Source organism: Phalacrocorax aristotelis, chromosome 18, assembly GCF_949628215.1.
Source record: "Phalacrocorax aristotelis chromosome 18, bGulAri2.1, whole genome shotgun sequence".
NCBI classification, from domain to species: Eukaryota; Metazoa; Chordata; class Aves; order Suliformes; family Phalacrocoracidae; genus Phalacrocorax; species Phalacrocorax aristotelis.
Window position 1 is genome coordinate 1,592,057 of NC_134293.1, and position 13,686 is coordinate 1,605,742.

Below are 13,686 nucleotides of genomic sequence, written 5' to 3' on the forward strand. Positions count from 1 at the left end.
GGTAAGGCAGCCCCCAGCCCCGCCGGCTGCCGACCCCGCAGAGGTTTTGCCGGGCACGAGCTCCCGGTGCCGAGCGCCGCGGTTCGGCCGAGCCGTGCCGCGCCGTGCCGTGCCCGGGGGCCGCGTGCCTTGGGCTTGCTCTTCCCCGCTCGGCGCCCGCCTGTTCGTGTGCACAAACCCGGGAGCTGCCTACCGCTGACAGCAAAGCTGTTGCTGCTTTTCCTCTCCTCCTCCTCCTCCTCTTCCTCCTCTCCCCCTCCGTCAGGAGGTCTAGCTCACCCCACAAGAGCTCGCCCAGCGCCCGGCCCCAGCGCCGTGGCCGTCCGCTCTGGGGCATCATCCAGGCATAGCAAAGCCCGGCCGCCGCGGTGCCGGGGCAAGGCTCCCGGCCGCGCGGGTTTTGTGCCGCAGAGCGTTAGTTAGAAAAAAAACCCACACACATATCTGCTGTTTTACTATGAACACTGGTCTGAGGTTTCCAGGCCCAGCACCACGGTGATGGGCCGCGAAGGATTTAACCAGGGGAATTAAACTCCTTCCTGCTTCCGTGTCTGGTAGCACCAGCTGGTATGAGTGAATCTACAGGTGTGCGTTTTCCTTCTTGTAGAAAATGCCACGAGCACTAACTGGTAAGGCTTAATGTACAGTATATTGTCAGTATTCTGGTATTCTTCTGGTTCAACATACATTATAGCTCATATATAACCTGTATTAATTGTATAGATTGTGCATTTAAAGCTGTTACCAAGTTGTCAGAAAATAAGAGAAGAGAAAAAAAAAAAAAATAAGGTCATATGTAATATTTTGTTTGTAAGTATCCTTTGTATCATAGCAAAGGAAATGTTAAAAAAAAAAAAAATCAACTGTAATAAAGTAATTTTAGTACACGGAGTGTCTGCCTGCCTTCCTGAGCCCCTCCCCCCGGCGCGCGCGGGACCCTGCCCGGGGGCTATCGGGTGTAGGACCTCTGCCAGGTGAAGGCGGGGGGCTCGACGGCGGGACCCCTGCGCCTGCGGGGCCGCGGCAGCCCCTTCCTCCGCTCCTCTGCCCGCAGAAACTCGGCCATGGCCCTGAAATACTCCAGCACGGCCTCGTGGCCCCAGCAGCGCCCCGGTCCCCGCCGGGGGAAGCCGCAGTGCCCCCCGCGCGGGGTCAGCAGCAGGAAGAAGTAGGGGCTGCTGCAGAAGAGCTCGAGGGGCAGGCTGCGGGCCGGGGGGCCGCGGACGGGGTCGTCGGCGCTGCAGAGGCACAGCACCGGCACGGCCGCCTCGTCGGCGTCCCGCAGGGGCTCGTTGCGCTCCCAGTAGGCCTCCCAGGTGCTGGGGCGGCTCTTGGTCCGGCAGAAGAGGGCTTCCTCCAGCTCCCGCAGCGAGCGGCTGCCCAGCAGCCTGTCCACGTCCACCGCCTCGGCCAGGGACCCCGCGTACCTGCGGGGATGGGGCGGCCGCTGCGGCGTGACTCCTGCCCAGAGTGGGGTTGTGTGGGGGGAGTCCCAGTCCAGCCCCTTGCCAGGGATGCTGGGGGGTCCCCGCAGTGCAGCCTGTTCCTGCCCGGGTACCATGGCAACGGGAGGCAGCCAGCACTGGGCTCCGTTGCTGTGACAGCAGCACTTGCAATGGGTATTGGGAAACTGGAGGGGGGAACACCCTGCTGCCCACCCCCACCACCTGGCCAACAGAGCCACCACCCCATCACTGTGCCTGGGCTTTGCCAGGGCTCAACCTGGCACCTGTTTGCCCCAAGGTTTTGGGGTTTAGCTGCAGGGTTTTGGCTCTCATTTGCCCACCAGTGGAGCCCCCTTTGTGCCCCCTCCCCAGGATCGCAGCATCACCCAGGGAGGTGTCGCTTGCTCAAGGCTTTGGCACAGGGCAGTTTGACTCCAGACCCAGCCCTTGGCCCGCCCTGTGTTGGGCAATGGGGACACAGAGCCCTTGGGAAGGGGGGGGGGGGCAGCTGCCACAGCCCCCGGCCTGGCCATGGGGTGGTGGTCGTGACCCCCCCCCCGCCACAATCCCACAGGGCAGACACCCGGAGCTGGGGGCAAGCAGCAGAGTGGGGGGGGTGGTGAGCCCAGCCCCCAGTGCCCAGAGCAGTGGGGGGGGGGGGGGGGTCTTTGCTTAACCAGCCAGTGCTGCTGTGCCGAGGTGACACATCTCTCAGCTGGGGACCCCAAGATGCTATTGCAGCCCCAGCCTGGCCGGGAGCATGTGGCGGCCAAGCTGGCCCCATTGCAGCTGGCTGCAGGCTGGTGTTCATTAACCAGCGTGTTTTGCTGCTCTCAGCACCTCTGCCCCTGCGCTGGGGCTCCCAGTGCCAGCAGCAGCACCCGTTTCACACACCCCCCCCCCACCCCGACACACACTTCCCAGGGCTGGCCAAGGGGATCCCAGGGTGTGTGCACACAGCCACCCCCACCCCAGCCCCGAGGGACCCCACTGACCTGCTGAGTCCCCTCTTGAGGTGCAGGAGCAGCGGCCACTCATAGAGCCAGGGCATCCCAGCCTCGAACCAGTCCCGGCCACGGAAGATGGGGGAGATGCAGGCGGCGGCGGCCAGGCGGCTGGAGGAGCCGCTCTCCCCCAGGTAGGCGAGCAGCAGCCCCGAGCCCGAGCCCTCGCTGACAGCCAGCAGCAAGGCGGCAGGGTGCCGGCACCGTAGGTAGGTCACCGCCTCCCGCAGGTCCCCAGGGTCCCCGAAGGGCTGGAGCCGGGCGGTGGTGAGGGGACAGCCGTTGTGACCTCGGCGGTTGAAGATGACGGGGATGAAGCCCCGCTCCAGCGCCCGCAGCCCCAGCTGCAGCAGCCCCGCCGTCACCTTCCCAGCAGCGTTGGGGATGAGCAGCAGCACCGAGCTGGGGGCCCCCCCGCTGCTGCTGCTCCCGGGCGCCTGCGGCCCCAGCAGCCAGTCCAGGGCCACCAGCCCGGTGTCGGGCAGCTGCAGGAGCTCCCGGGCCACCGCTGGCTCCGGCTCGGGCGGCTGCAGGAGCTGTCGCAGCATCAGGAACCGGGGCCAGCACGGCCACAGCCAGCGGCCCCCCTGCAGCGCCGCCGCCTGCCCCAAGCTCCGCACCAGGTGCTGAGCCAGCGCCGAGGGCTTGCACAGCAGCCGGCAGCGCCCTGAGCCGTCCTCGGCGATGAAGGGGATCCCCTCCTCTTCCTCCGCTCCCCGCTCTCCAGGCACCTCCAGCCTCCCTACCCAAAGGCACCAGGCCAGGAGGCCCAGGCCAGCGAGCACCGCGGCTGCAGCCACCAAGCCCTCGAGGGGCACCATGGGGGCGGCGGGAGCCCCGGCCGGCAGCCCCGCTGCTCAGCGGGTTCGCGGAGCAATGGCGGGGCCGTGCTGCGAAAGCCCTGCCCCAGGGCTGGGCAAGCAGTGGGGCCACGCCGGGGACAGCGGGGCTGTGCCAGGGACGGCGTGACCGGCCGCCAGCCGGGGCCAAGGGGACTGGGTGAAACGGGAGGGACACGTGGCTGAGCCCTGCCTTGCGCCGGGAGGGGGTGAATCCCCTGCAGCCACACCGCGGGGTGGACGGGACCCCCCCCCCATTGCCGCAGGAGCCAGTGCAATGCTCACACCTTTATTGATACAAATGTACAAGGACACATCTTACAGTAGGGAGCGCGGCCCCGGTGGGGGGGGCAGGACGCCCGGGGAGGGGGTGCCCGCGGGCGCCCCGGTCCAGTGTAACGCTGCGGGTGGCCCCGGGGGGTACCGGCCGCCCGGCGAGGGGCTTTGGGGGGGTAGGGGGTACATCGCCGCCGCCACCGCGGACAGCTAGACAGGCTATGTACAGGATAAGTTAGGCGCGTGCCGCGGGGTGGGCTGCGCGGGGGCGGGCAGGGGGCTGTACAGGGGGACGCAGGCACCTACCCCGCAGGCTGAGCACCAGCTCCTCGGCGGCACGGGGGGTGAGGGGGGGGCTCGCCCCCATGCCCCGGCCCCCCACGGGCTAAGGCCACTTGCTCACCCCAGGTGCCAGCTGCTGCCGGAGGGGAGGGAGAGATGGAGAGCTTGGGGGCCAGGGGGGTGCAGGGGGGACACGGGCTGGCGCTCACTGCTTCTTCTCACGGGTGGTGATGGTGACCAGCTGCTTGGCGGCCTTGGCGATGTCGTAGGCACACTGGATGACCTGCTGGGTCAGGAGCTGGTAGTCCACGGCAGCGCCCGGCTCGGGCGGCACGGTCTTACGGCACTCGCTCTGCAGCCGGTAGGCGCTGGCGTTGAGCAGCCGCAGGGAGCTCCGCACCGTCTCCAGCGCCGGCTTCTGCAGCGGGCGCAGAGTCAGGACCCATGTCAGGGTGGGGACACAGTGCTGGGATGTAGCCACCCCACCCCGGGGACCCACCCCCCCTCCTACCTTGGGGAAGAGCGATGCCATCTCCGTCACAGCTGAGTGGATCTTCTCCGAGCAGGGCACGAAGCTGGGGGCGAGCAAAGGGGGTGAGCACTGGGGGGACGACGATGGCTCCCACCACAGGGGTGGCAGGGATGGACCCTGGGACAAGGGGGGGGGGCTCCGGAAGGACCCCGTGGCCGTGCCCCAGCCCTACCTGTCGTGCTTGGACTCCTGCGCCGCCCGCAGCAGCTCCTGGATGTTCTTGGTGACCTGCTCGGTTTTGAGGATGACGTCCTCTGTGCTGGGCAGCCCGGGGTCCAGCTCCCCATCCAGCGGGTCCAGCTCGTGGGGGAAGTCTTCGTCCTTGCTCAGCTCCACGAACCGCTTCCCCTCCATGCTGTGGGGACCGACCCACGCCCCGGGGTCAGCGCCAGCCCCGTGTCCCCGGCGCTGACCCCAGCCCCAGCACTCACCTGATCAGGACCTCACCCGCCTGGGTGTTGTCGTAGTCGCTGTCGGTGCCGCTGCCGTGCCGGTCCAGCTTGCTCTGGAGGGGAGAGGAGCAGTGTCAGGCCCTGCCCAGCCTCGTCCCCGTGCAGGGTTGGGGTCGCCCCACCCCAGGAGCTGCCCCCCCTCCCCAGTACGTCACCATGTGCCGGGCACCGTCAGGCGGGCAGGAGAGCAGTGGGGAGGACGGGGGAAAGGGCACCGAGGATGCAGACGGACCTTTCCGGATCTGGAGGGGGAAGAAAGGGCAAGCCGGTGCTGAACGGGGCACAGCAGGGTCCGGAGCCGATCCCAGTGACGTGCAGGGGAGGACGAGCACAGGGGACACCGCCGCCCTGCATGCAGGAACGTCCCGCGGCCACCGTCCCCCGGGGAGGTCCCCAGCCTGACCCAGGGGGTGCAGGGTGGCGGGGGGGCAGGACGTCCCAGGACAGCACGGAGGCCACTTCCCAGGAGGGTGACGGCCACCACGTCCCATGCAGGAGCCGCCCCCGCTGCGGCCCCCTTACCCGGTACACGCTGGCCGGGATGTGCATAGAGTACAGAGCCTCGTCCTCCACCTCCTGGCAACACATGAAACGTTACGGCCCTGCGAGGATGGGACCCAGCACCCAGGGGGGCTGGGGGGAATGCTGCACCCCAAAAACCGCCCGCCTGCCCCAGGACACTCACGCCGGTGCCGAAGGGCTGCAGCCGTGTCACCAGCTCCTCCACCGGCTGCCCAAAGGGTTTCAGCGCTGAGCCTGGCTCGTACATGGAGAAGGCCTGGCGGTCCCGGCGGTGCTGGGGGGCCGTGCCCGGGGGGTGCCCGTGCTCCGGCCGCTCGCTGGGGGCCGGGGTTGGGTGCGCGGGACCCGTCTGCTGCCGGATCTGCGCGTTCTCCGCCTGCAGCTTGTGGATCTGCAGCGGTGGGGAAGGAGGCATCAGTGGGGTGGCGGGGTATGCCAAGGCGGGGGAGGGGTCCCACTGGCCCCGCACCCACCTCGCGCTGCAGCCGGCGCAGCTCGTCGCTCAGGCTGTTGTTCACCTTCATCAGCTGCTGCACCTTGGCCTCGGAGGCAGCCAGAGCCTTCTTCACCTCCAGGTACTCCTGCAGTGTGATGGGGCCGTCCGAGAGGTCGGAGGAGTCCATGCTCTGCGGGGAGAGGGGCTCAGCACCGGGATCCTGGAGCTGGGGAGGGGGCCGGGGCAGGGGGCCGGGGCTCACCCTGGCACGGTTGTTGCGGGAGGCGTTACGCAGCAGCTCCTGGTCCGTGTCCTCGTCAGAGGCAACGCTGTCGTAGTCGTGCTGGTCGTCCAGGTCACTCTGGCTCCGCAGAGAGTAGTCAAGGGCGTCTAGGGGAAGGCAGTGGGGTGCTAAGCACAGGGCTGGGGGGGGGATATGCTCGGCCCCCCTTGCTGGCCCCCATCCCTCACCTGTGGGGCTCAGCAGACTCTTCCCCTGCTGCCGACGCTTGGCTTCCCGAGGATGTCGATGAGCAAGGTGGCAAACTCCCTGGCGTTGAACCTGGCCAGCTTCTGCCGGCCCTGGGAGGGTGGGGGGGGGAAAGGGGGTGAGCAGGGGTCTGGGTGCAAGCGGGGGCCTCGGGGCCTGGCGGGGGGGCTCACCTGGTTGCGTGTGGCCGAGTACTCGGGGTTGACAGGGAGGAAGGGGACGGCGCTGCGCTCTGTCACCAGCGTGCTGTGGTTCTGCGTCGTCAGCCAGACTGCAGGCAGACACCCGGCATCAGACCCCGGGGGGCTGCGGGGGCCGGACACCCCCCGCAGCGAGCGGCCTGCAGGGCTTGGGGCCGGCAGCGGAGCCGGCAGGACGCAGGCGCAGGGCCAGCCTGCCGGGACTGGGAGTGGAGCCTGGCCGGGCTGACGGGAGTCACCTCCCTCGGCCGCCCCATGGGGCTGGGATCCCCCCCCGCACTCCCCAGCAGGGACCCCCCGCTCCTCACACTTTGGGGCACCAGCTCTGCACCCCCTCAGACGGCGGGGAGAGGGTTTGGCATGCCTATAGGTGCCCACCCTGCCACAGAAATGGGGTGGCCCCCACCCCGCCACCCCCCAGCCCAAGGGCACCCCTCCAGGCTGAGCCCCCATCCCCAGGGGGTCCCGGCACCCACCTCTGGCAGCACCCCAGCCCCAGCACCCAGCGGCGGCCCCTTGCGCAGAGAAAACCTCCCCGGCCAGAGGAATGAGGAAGGAGGGGCCTGCGGTCCCGGCGGACGGATCCAGATCGGGGGGAGCGCTGGGCTCGGCCGCAGCCCCGCCGGCTGCTCCTCCCCGCGCCGGGACACCCGCCCCAGCCCGGGGGGGGGGCTGCACCCCGCGGCCCCCGCTCACCCGCATCGTTCTCCCGGCGGTCCACCTCGTCGTAGACGTCCATGGCCAGCTCCTCGAAGAGGCGGTTGCTGAGCTGCAGCGGGACAGGGAGTGGCGTCAGGCGGGATGGGGGGGACGGACGGACGACCCCCCCCAACCCTGCCTGGCCCCCACTCACCGCCTGCAGCTTCTTCTTGGCTGCCTTGGCCAACTCAGAGAGATCCAGGCTGGGGGATTGTGGGAAGGGGGGAGACACAAAGCAGGGGTTATTCCTGGCCCATCCCAACCCGAACAGTCCCCAGATGCACCCCACCAGGACAGGGACCTCCCCCGGGCACAGGGGGCTTCACCAAGCGGGGCTGGTAGGCAGGCACGGGGGGATGAAGTGGCAAGGGGCAAGTGGGACCCCCCTCCCCGGGTGCCCCCCATGTGCCAGGGCTGGGCCGAGCAGCTGGGGCTGCAGGGGGGCCCATGCCGGTGGCACGGGGGGGCCCCCAGAGCCGAGAGCCGAGCGGACAATACCTCTGTGCCATGCACTTTGGGCGCACCCTGCGCTCCGGAGAAGGCAGCGGAGGGAAGAACAGGATAAAGGCGGATGTTAAACGCGTGGGCACGTGGACCCCCCACCCACCACCCCACCCTCCCTGGGGATGCTCCAGCGACGGTCACATGGAGGTGACCGGGGTCCCCCCCTCGGCCCAGCGGGGACGCCGGGGGGGACACGGGACAGGGCAGCGGGGCCGCGGGCGCCGGGCATTCACCTGTCAGCCATCTGCGGGATGATGTAGTGCCCGTTCTTGTGGTCTGCGCAAGGAGAGGGGTGGTGAGCGGGGCTCCGTCCCCCACCCGAGGCCAATACCCGCCCCCCCGGGACCCCCGCGCTCACCCGGCTTCCTGCCGCAGAGGTAAAAGGCCAGCCTGTCGGTCAGCTCATACTGGCACTCCACCAGCCTCTCCGCCAGCTCGTGCTGGGCTGCCTGCCTGTGAGAGGACAGGCAGGGGTGATGCCCACCCTGACGGGGGGGTGCAGGCAGGGGTGACCCCCCCCACCCCTTCCCTGCCCTCACCTGGCGTAGTCGATGGGCGTGCGGCCGTTCACGTCGGGCGCCCCAGGGTCGGCACCGTAGACCACCAGCAGCTCTGCCTGCAGGATCTGCCCAGCCTTGGCGGCCACGTGCAGCGGCGTGGTGCCCTTCTCCTGCAGGCACGGGCAGCCTCAGTCCCGCAGCCTGCGGCTCTGGGACCCCCCCCAAAGCCCAGCGCTGCCCCCAGGGACCCCAATCCCCACAGGTGCTCACCGGGTGGAAGAAGTTGGCCTGGGCGCCCAGCGAGAGCAGGCGCAGGCAGGTCTCCAGGTTGCCTGTCCGCACGCTCGAGTGCAATTGCTGCGGAGGAGAGGACCGGTAAGGGGGGAATCTGTCCCCAGTGCCAAGGGGAGGGGTCCCTGCACCCCCCCCACCCTGCACCCCACCTTGCTGAGGTCCTTGGCAGTGACGCCGTCGTCATCACGGCAGGGCAGCTTGTGGACGAAGGCCAGCATCTGGTACTTGGCGCGGATGAACTCTGACTTGGTGGGGCTGGGAGGGGGGGAGCAGCAGGTTGCGAAGTGAGGGCGGGGGGGGGCACCCAGCCGGCACAGACCCCCTCCCCACGGCGCGGGGGGCACTTACTGCACTTTGTCCTGGGGGTTTGCCTTCCGGCGCCCGCTCTGCACCTGGGCCGGATCCAGCAGCGAGTGCTCCCAGATGGAGTTGGCCCCGTTGCTCGCCAAGGTGTGCACCATCTGCGGGGGAGAGGCAGGGCCCGGTGGGTGTAGGGGGGGGGGTCCTTGCGTGTGTCCCCCAATGTCCCCGCAGGGCCAGCACCCACCTGGAGCAGGGTGGCGGGCCAGGGGCTGTGGCGCAGGTGCTTGACGATGGAGATGTGGCGGCCCAGGCTGCGGTGCACGCTGCAGCACTCGTCGCAGATGAGCACCCCGCGGTTGATGGAGGCCCAGCCAGGGTCTGCAGGGTGGCACAGGGGGTGTCACCGGGTGTCCCCGCCACTGCGGTCCCCTCCCGGTGCGGTCCCCTCCCCGTCCACCACGCACTGCCGGGTGGTGGGGGGGGATGCGTTGCCACAGCGACCGTTTCCCCGGTGACGGCGAGGGGCTCAGCCCATCGCCAGGGGAAACCCACAGGTTTCCCCTAGCAACCAGGCACCAGCCAAAAGGGGGGGGCAGGATTTGGCCTCCCCCATCAGGGGGGTGGCTGGTGGCAGGGATGTGACATCACCCCGTGGCACCCCAAGCAGGGGCACCCTGACCCACCACAGCACCCATCGAGGCCATGTACCCCCTGAGCTCCCCGCTGGGCATTTGGGGGGGTCCTGGAGAGGGGCTGCCTGTGCCCCGATGGGTGGGCACCCCCAGCCCAGGGGCTCCCACATACAGTGGTCACCAGCTTTGCAGCCTCAGCACCCCACCGCAGGCTGGCCCTGCGGGGCACCCCAGCTCTTGGGGCAGGTGCTGTGACCCCCCCACACTGCCGTACGCCCCCCAAAGCCCGGCTGCCGGCCCTGGCCTGGCCAGACTGGAGCCCTTTGTGTCCCCGCTGGGAACAAAGGGCCATTTAGCGGCTGCGCCGGCCCCGCGCTGGCACCAGCCCCAGCACCCACGGGGGCCCCACTCCCAGCTGGGTAGCCACTCCCCACTCCCGCACCCCAAAAATGGGTCCTGGGGCTGGCCCGGGATGGGCTCCAGCCCCATGGGGTGGCTGTAGGGCTGCAGCTGCCCCAGGCAGCACCAAGGGCAGGATTTGGGGACCCGCCCGCTGGGTGATGGCCCCCTCCCATGACACGCGGGCAGGCACGGGGTGACGGTGCCGAATCATCCGTGGGTGGCCCCTCTGTGGGCACCGTGGGGGAGCCCTGCCAGCCTCTGCCCAGCCCAACCACTCCTTGTTTCTGTAGGGCCTACACAAACACCGCACCGCCCCACGGGAGGGGGGAGCCCCAAGCCGGGGTGTACAGGGCTTAGGGGGGTGGCAGCACCGGCCAGCCGCGATGGCCCCGAGGGGGTGACGGTGGCCCCATGACCCTGCAGAGGAAGGCAGGCTGGCGGCCAGGCCCCCCCTGCTTCCTTCCTCCCTGCAGGGTCGCGGACCCCTCCCCAAGCCCCCCACAGAGCCCTGGGGATGCCGTTTTGGGGGATGCCCAGCCCCGCAGTGCTGCAGTGCCCTGGGGCCGCGGTGGGGTGGCTTGGGGGAGCGGCGGGGCCCCCCCACCCCAGCCTGGCAGCCCCGCACACACAGATGGCAGCGCCTTGGCAGCCGGTGCGGCGGCATCTGTGCCTTTGCGCCCGCTGCCCACGGGGCGCTGCCGGGAACAGGACGCTCTGCGCTGGGGGGGAGCTGGACGGTGAGGCCGCCCGTGGCCCTGCAACCGGGCGGATTCGGGGTACCTGCGGGGCGGCAACCCCTCCTGCTGCAGGGGACAGTCAGGGTACGGTGGGCTGCAGGCAGGCATTGCAGCAGCTCGGGGAGTGCTGGCACGGGGACACCCCAAACCCTGGGAGGATCCTGGGGCCCGAGGGAGATCCCAGCACCTCCGGCCCTGCACCGGGATGCGGGGTGACGCCAGGACCCCCAGGACTCAGCCCCACACTGGTGAAAGGAGGGCTGGGGCCAACCAGCATCCCTGCACGGGACCAGAGGAGCAGGATTTGGCCAAGAGAGGCCAGGCAGAGGGACCAGAGCACCCCATGGCCACCCCACCATGCAGGGCCGGGCAGCGCATCCCCGGCGGCGGGTGCTCCCAGCGTGGTAGGAAGCGGCCTCTGGACTTTATAACTCATTTCCTCACATGGCTGCCGGGTGATAAGAGATTGGAAGAAACTGGTTTCCATTTCCCCCCACCCCAGCAGGGAGCCTCGGCACCGCCCCGAACACCCCTGTGCCCCCCGCTTGCCTGTCGGCACGGGGGACACACCCCGAGGCAGGGCAGCCCCGCGCCCACTCGTGCCGCCAGCTCTCCTGGCAGGATCCGGCCATTGGCACGTGGCCGGAATAATTTCGGTACAGCCTTGGCCCGCGGGCAGCTTTCCGGGGGCCGGCTCGGAGCGAGCCTTGACTCTCGGCCCCATTCATTCATTGCCGTGGGGGCCACCCACACGGGCCATAGGCAGGGTTTGGGGGTCTGGCCCCATCACAGCAAGGTTTGGGGGTCCCAGCTCCACCGTGACGCCCACGGGCTCGTGCCCGGTGTGGGGGCTGCGGGCACCGGCACCGCTGGGGACGGGAATCGTCTTGCCCAGGCTCAGGCTCTGGCTTGCAGCGCAGCCGCCGCCAGCCCAGCTCAGCCTGCCTGCACCGCCGAGCCCGGATCCGGCCAGCATGGGTGCTGGCAGCGGGGTGCTGTGGGGCGCAGGAGGGTGTCCCCCCCATCCCACCCCCATTTGCAGGGTCCTTGGTGCTGCTGGCACCAACCGGAATGTCCCCAGCCTGTCTGCAGCTCCCACGCTGTGGGGTGCAAAGGCTGTGGGTGGTGCTCGGGGGGCGCTGGGTGCGGTGGGGGTACGCTGGGTGCACCAGGGCAGCACCGAGGAGGGCACGGGGGGGTTATGGGGTCACATTTGGGGTGTACCGAGAGATTTCTGGGGCATAAAGGGGGTGCACCAAGGGGGCCCAGGGGCCTCACCAGGGGCACATCAGAGGGTTCCTGGGGGCAGAGCAGGGGACTCAGCGGGGATCCCCTGGGCATGCACCGCAGGGTGCAGAGGGGACTCACCAGGGGACCATGGGGTCACCCAGCGGGGGCAAGAGGCCTCACTGTGGGGTGTAGAAGGAGACGCAGAAGGGCTCCCTGGGAGCATGCTGGGGGGGGAAGGTGCACCTCAGGGTGCAGAGGGGGCTCACGGGGGTGCTTGGAATGTAGTGCAGGCACCTCGGGGTGCAGAGGGGGCTCAAAGGGGTGCTGAGGATGAAGTGGGGGGTGCAGATGGGGCTCATGGGGGTGCTGGGGATGTAGTGGGGGGGCCAAGGGGGCTCACAGGGGTGCTGGGGATGAAGTAGGGGGCACCATGGATGCAGAGGGTACTCACAGGGGTGCTGGGGATGAAGTAGGGGGGCACCTCGGGTTGCAGAGGGGGCTCATGGGGGTGCTGGGATGAAGCGGGGAGCACCTCAGGGTGCAGAGGGGGCTCACAGTTGAGCTGGGGATGAAGTGGGGGGCATCTCGACGTACAGACGGGGCTCACAGGGGTGCTGGGAATGAAGTGGGGGACACTATGGGGTGCAGAGCGCGTACTGGGGTGCTGGGGATGAAGCGGGGGTACCACGGCGTGCAGAGGGCGCTGGGATGAAGCGGGGGCACCTCGGGGTGCGGAGGGTGCTCGCGGGGGTGCTGGGATGAAGCGGGGGGTGCCCGGGGGGCTCCCGCAGCCGCACAGGGGAGCGCCGGGCGGGCTCCCGGGCAGGCTCCGGGGGGCTCCGGGCGGCGGCGGGGGTGGGGGGGGGGGGGCAGCACGGGGTGCGAAGGGCCCCGCCGGGGGGCGGAGGTGGGGGGGGGGGGCGGGAGGCCGGCGGGGGGCCGGGGCGCAGCGGGGCCGGGGCGGGGGTCCCGGGGCCGGCGGCGGGAGGGCGGCCCTTACCTGGGGCGCTGCAGTCGGCGCACACCTCCGCCCGCGGCGCCTTCCGGGACATCCTCAGCGGCGAGGCGGGCCCGGGCCCGGGCCTCTGCGCCAGCGTGGGGCGGCGGCGGCGGCGCCCCCGGGCCCGCCGGGGAGGGCGGGGGTCGGGGCGGCGGGGCGGGGGGGGGGGGGGGGGGGGCGGCGGCGGGGGCCCGGGGCCGCGGCGCGCCGGGGGCTGCCGGCTGCTCCCAGCGCCCGGCGGCTCCGCAGGAAGCGGCGCAGGCCCGGCCCCGGCGGAGGAGGGGCCGCGCCGCCCCCGCCCCGCCGCCGGCAGCGCCCGCCGCGACCGCCCCGCACCGGCACCGGCACCGGCGCCGCCCCGCGCCCGCGCCGCCCCGCACCCCCCCCCCGCCGCAGCCCGCTCCTGGGCCCGCTCCTGGTTCGCGTATCCCCCCCGGTTCTGGCTCCAGCCCTGCGCAACCCCCGCCTGGTCCTGTGCAACCTGGGCTGCTCCTGGGCATCCTCCCGGCCCTGCTCCTGCTCCGGCTCCTGCTCCTGGGCATACCCCCAGCCCCGGTCCTGTTCTTGGTCCTGGTCCTGGTGCTGGGCATCCTCCTGCTCCCGCTCCTGGGCATCCCCTGGTACTGACCCCAGTCCCAGTCCTCGGTGCCCTCCTGGTCCCGTTCTCGGTCCGGGGCAGCGTCCTGGTCCCCACCCTGGTCTTGGTCCCCGCCCTGGTCCTGGTCCCCAACCTGGTCCTGTTCATCCCCCCTCTGGGGTCCTGGGCACCCCTCTGGTCCTGGTCATGGTCCCAGAACGGGTCCTGCACACCCCAGTCCCAGCCCTGGGCACCTCCTAGTTGCCCCAGTCCTGCTCTGGGCATCCCAGCACTGGCTCTGGGCACTCATCCTGCGTTCAGGCCCACGCC

The 13,686-nt window shown here is 70.2% G+C and overlaps 2 protein-coding genes across 2 annotated transcripts; both read right to left on the reverse strand.

Annotated features, from left to right (window-relative positions):
- Positions 1–785: 785 nt before the first annotated feature.
- ABHD15 (abhydrolase domain containing 15) lies at positions 786–3,411 on the reverse strand. The gene is made up of 2 exons (XM_075113135.1): positions 2,441–3,411; positions 786–1,427 (listed from the first exon to the last, which is right to left on the reverse strand). Exons 1-2 carry the CDS (start codon positions 3,268–3,270, stop codon positions 950–952), a joined length of 1,308 nt encoding a protein of 435 aa, XP_074969236.1. The 5' UTR covers positions 3,271–3,411; the 3' UTR covers positions 786–949.
- Positions 3,412–3,564: 153 nt separating this feature from the next.
- GIT1 (GIT ArfGAP 1) lies at positions 3,565–12,947 on the reverse strand. Its single transcript, XM_075113122.1, is given in 23 exon segments — positions 3,565–4,264; positions 4,358–4,421; positions 4,551–4,733; positions 4,810–4,883; positions 4,986–5,072; positions 5,353–5,406; positions 5,516–5,743; positions 5,826–5,978; positions 6,051–6,178; positions 6,260–6,307; positions 6,310–6,370; positions 6,452–6,549; positions 7,175–7,247; positions 7,332–7,380; positions 7,676–7,702; positions 7,915–7,957; positions 8,040–8,134; positions 8,221–8,351; positions 8,452–8,538; positions 8,625–8,730; positions 8,824–8,936; positions 9,023–9,156; positions 12,780–12,947. Coding segments are annotated over 23 exon segments (2,301 nt in total). The 5' UTR covers positions 12,832–12,947; the 3' UTR covers positions 3,565–4,051.
- Between the last annotated feature and the right edge of the window lie 739 nt (positions 12,948–13,686).

Coding starts and splice junctions, on each gene's coding strand:
- ABHD15 (XM_075113135.1), bottom strand. CDS start 3,270: ATGGTGCCCCTCGAGGGCTTGGTGGCTGCAGCCGCGGTGCTCGCTGGC. Junction 1,428..2,440: donor CTCAAGAGGGGACTCAGCAG/GTCAGTGGGGTC, acceptor CCATCCCCGCAG/GTACGCGGGGTCCCTGGCCG.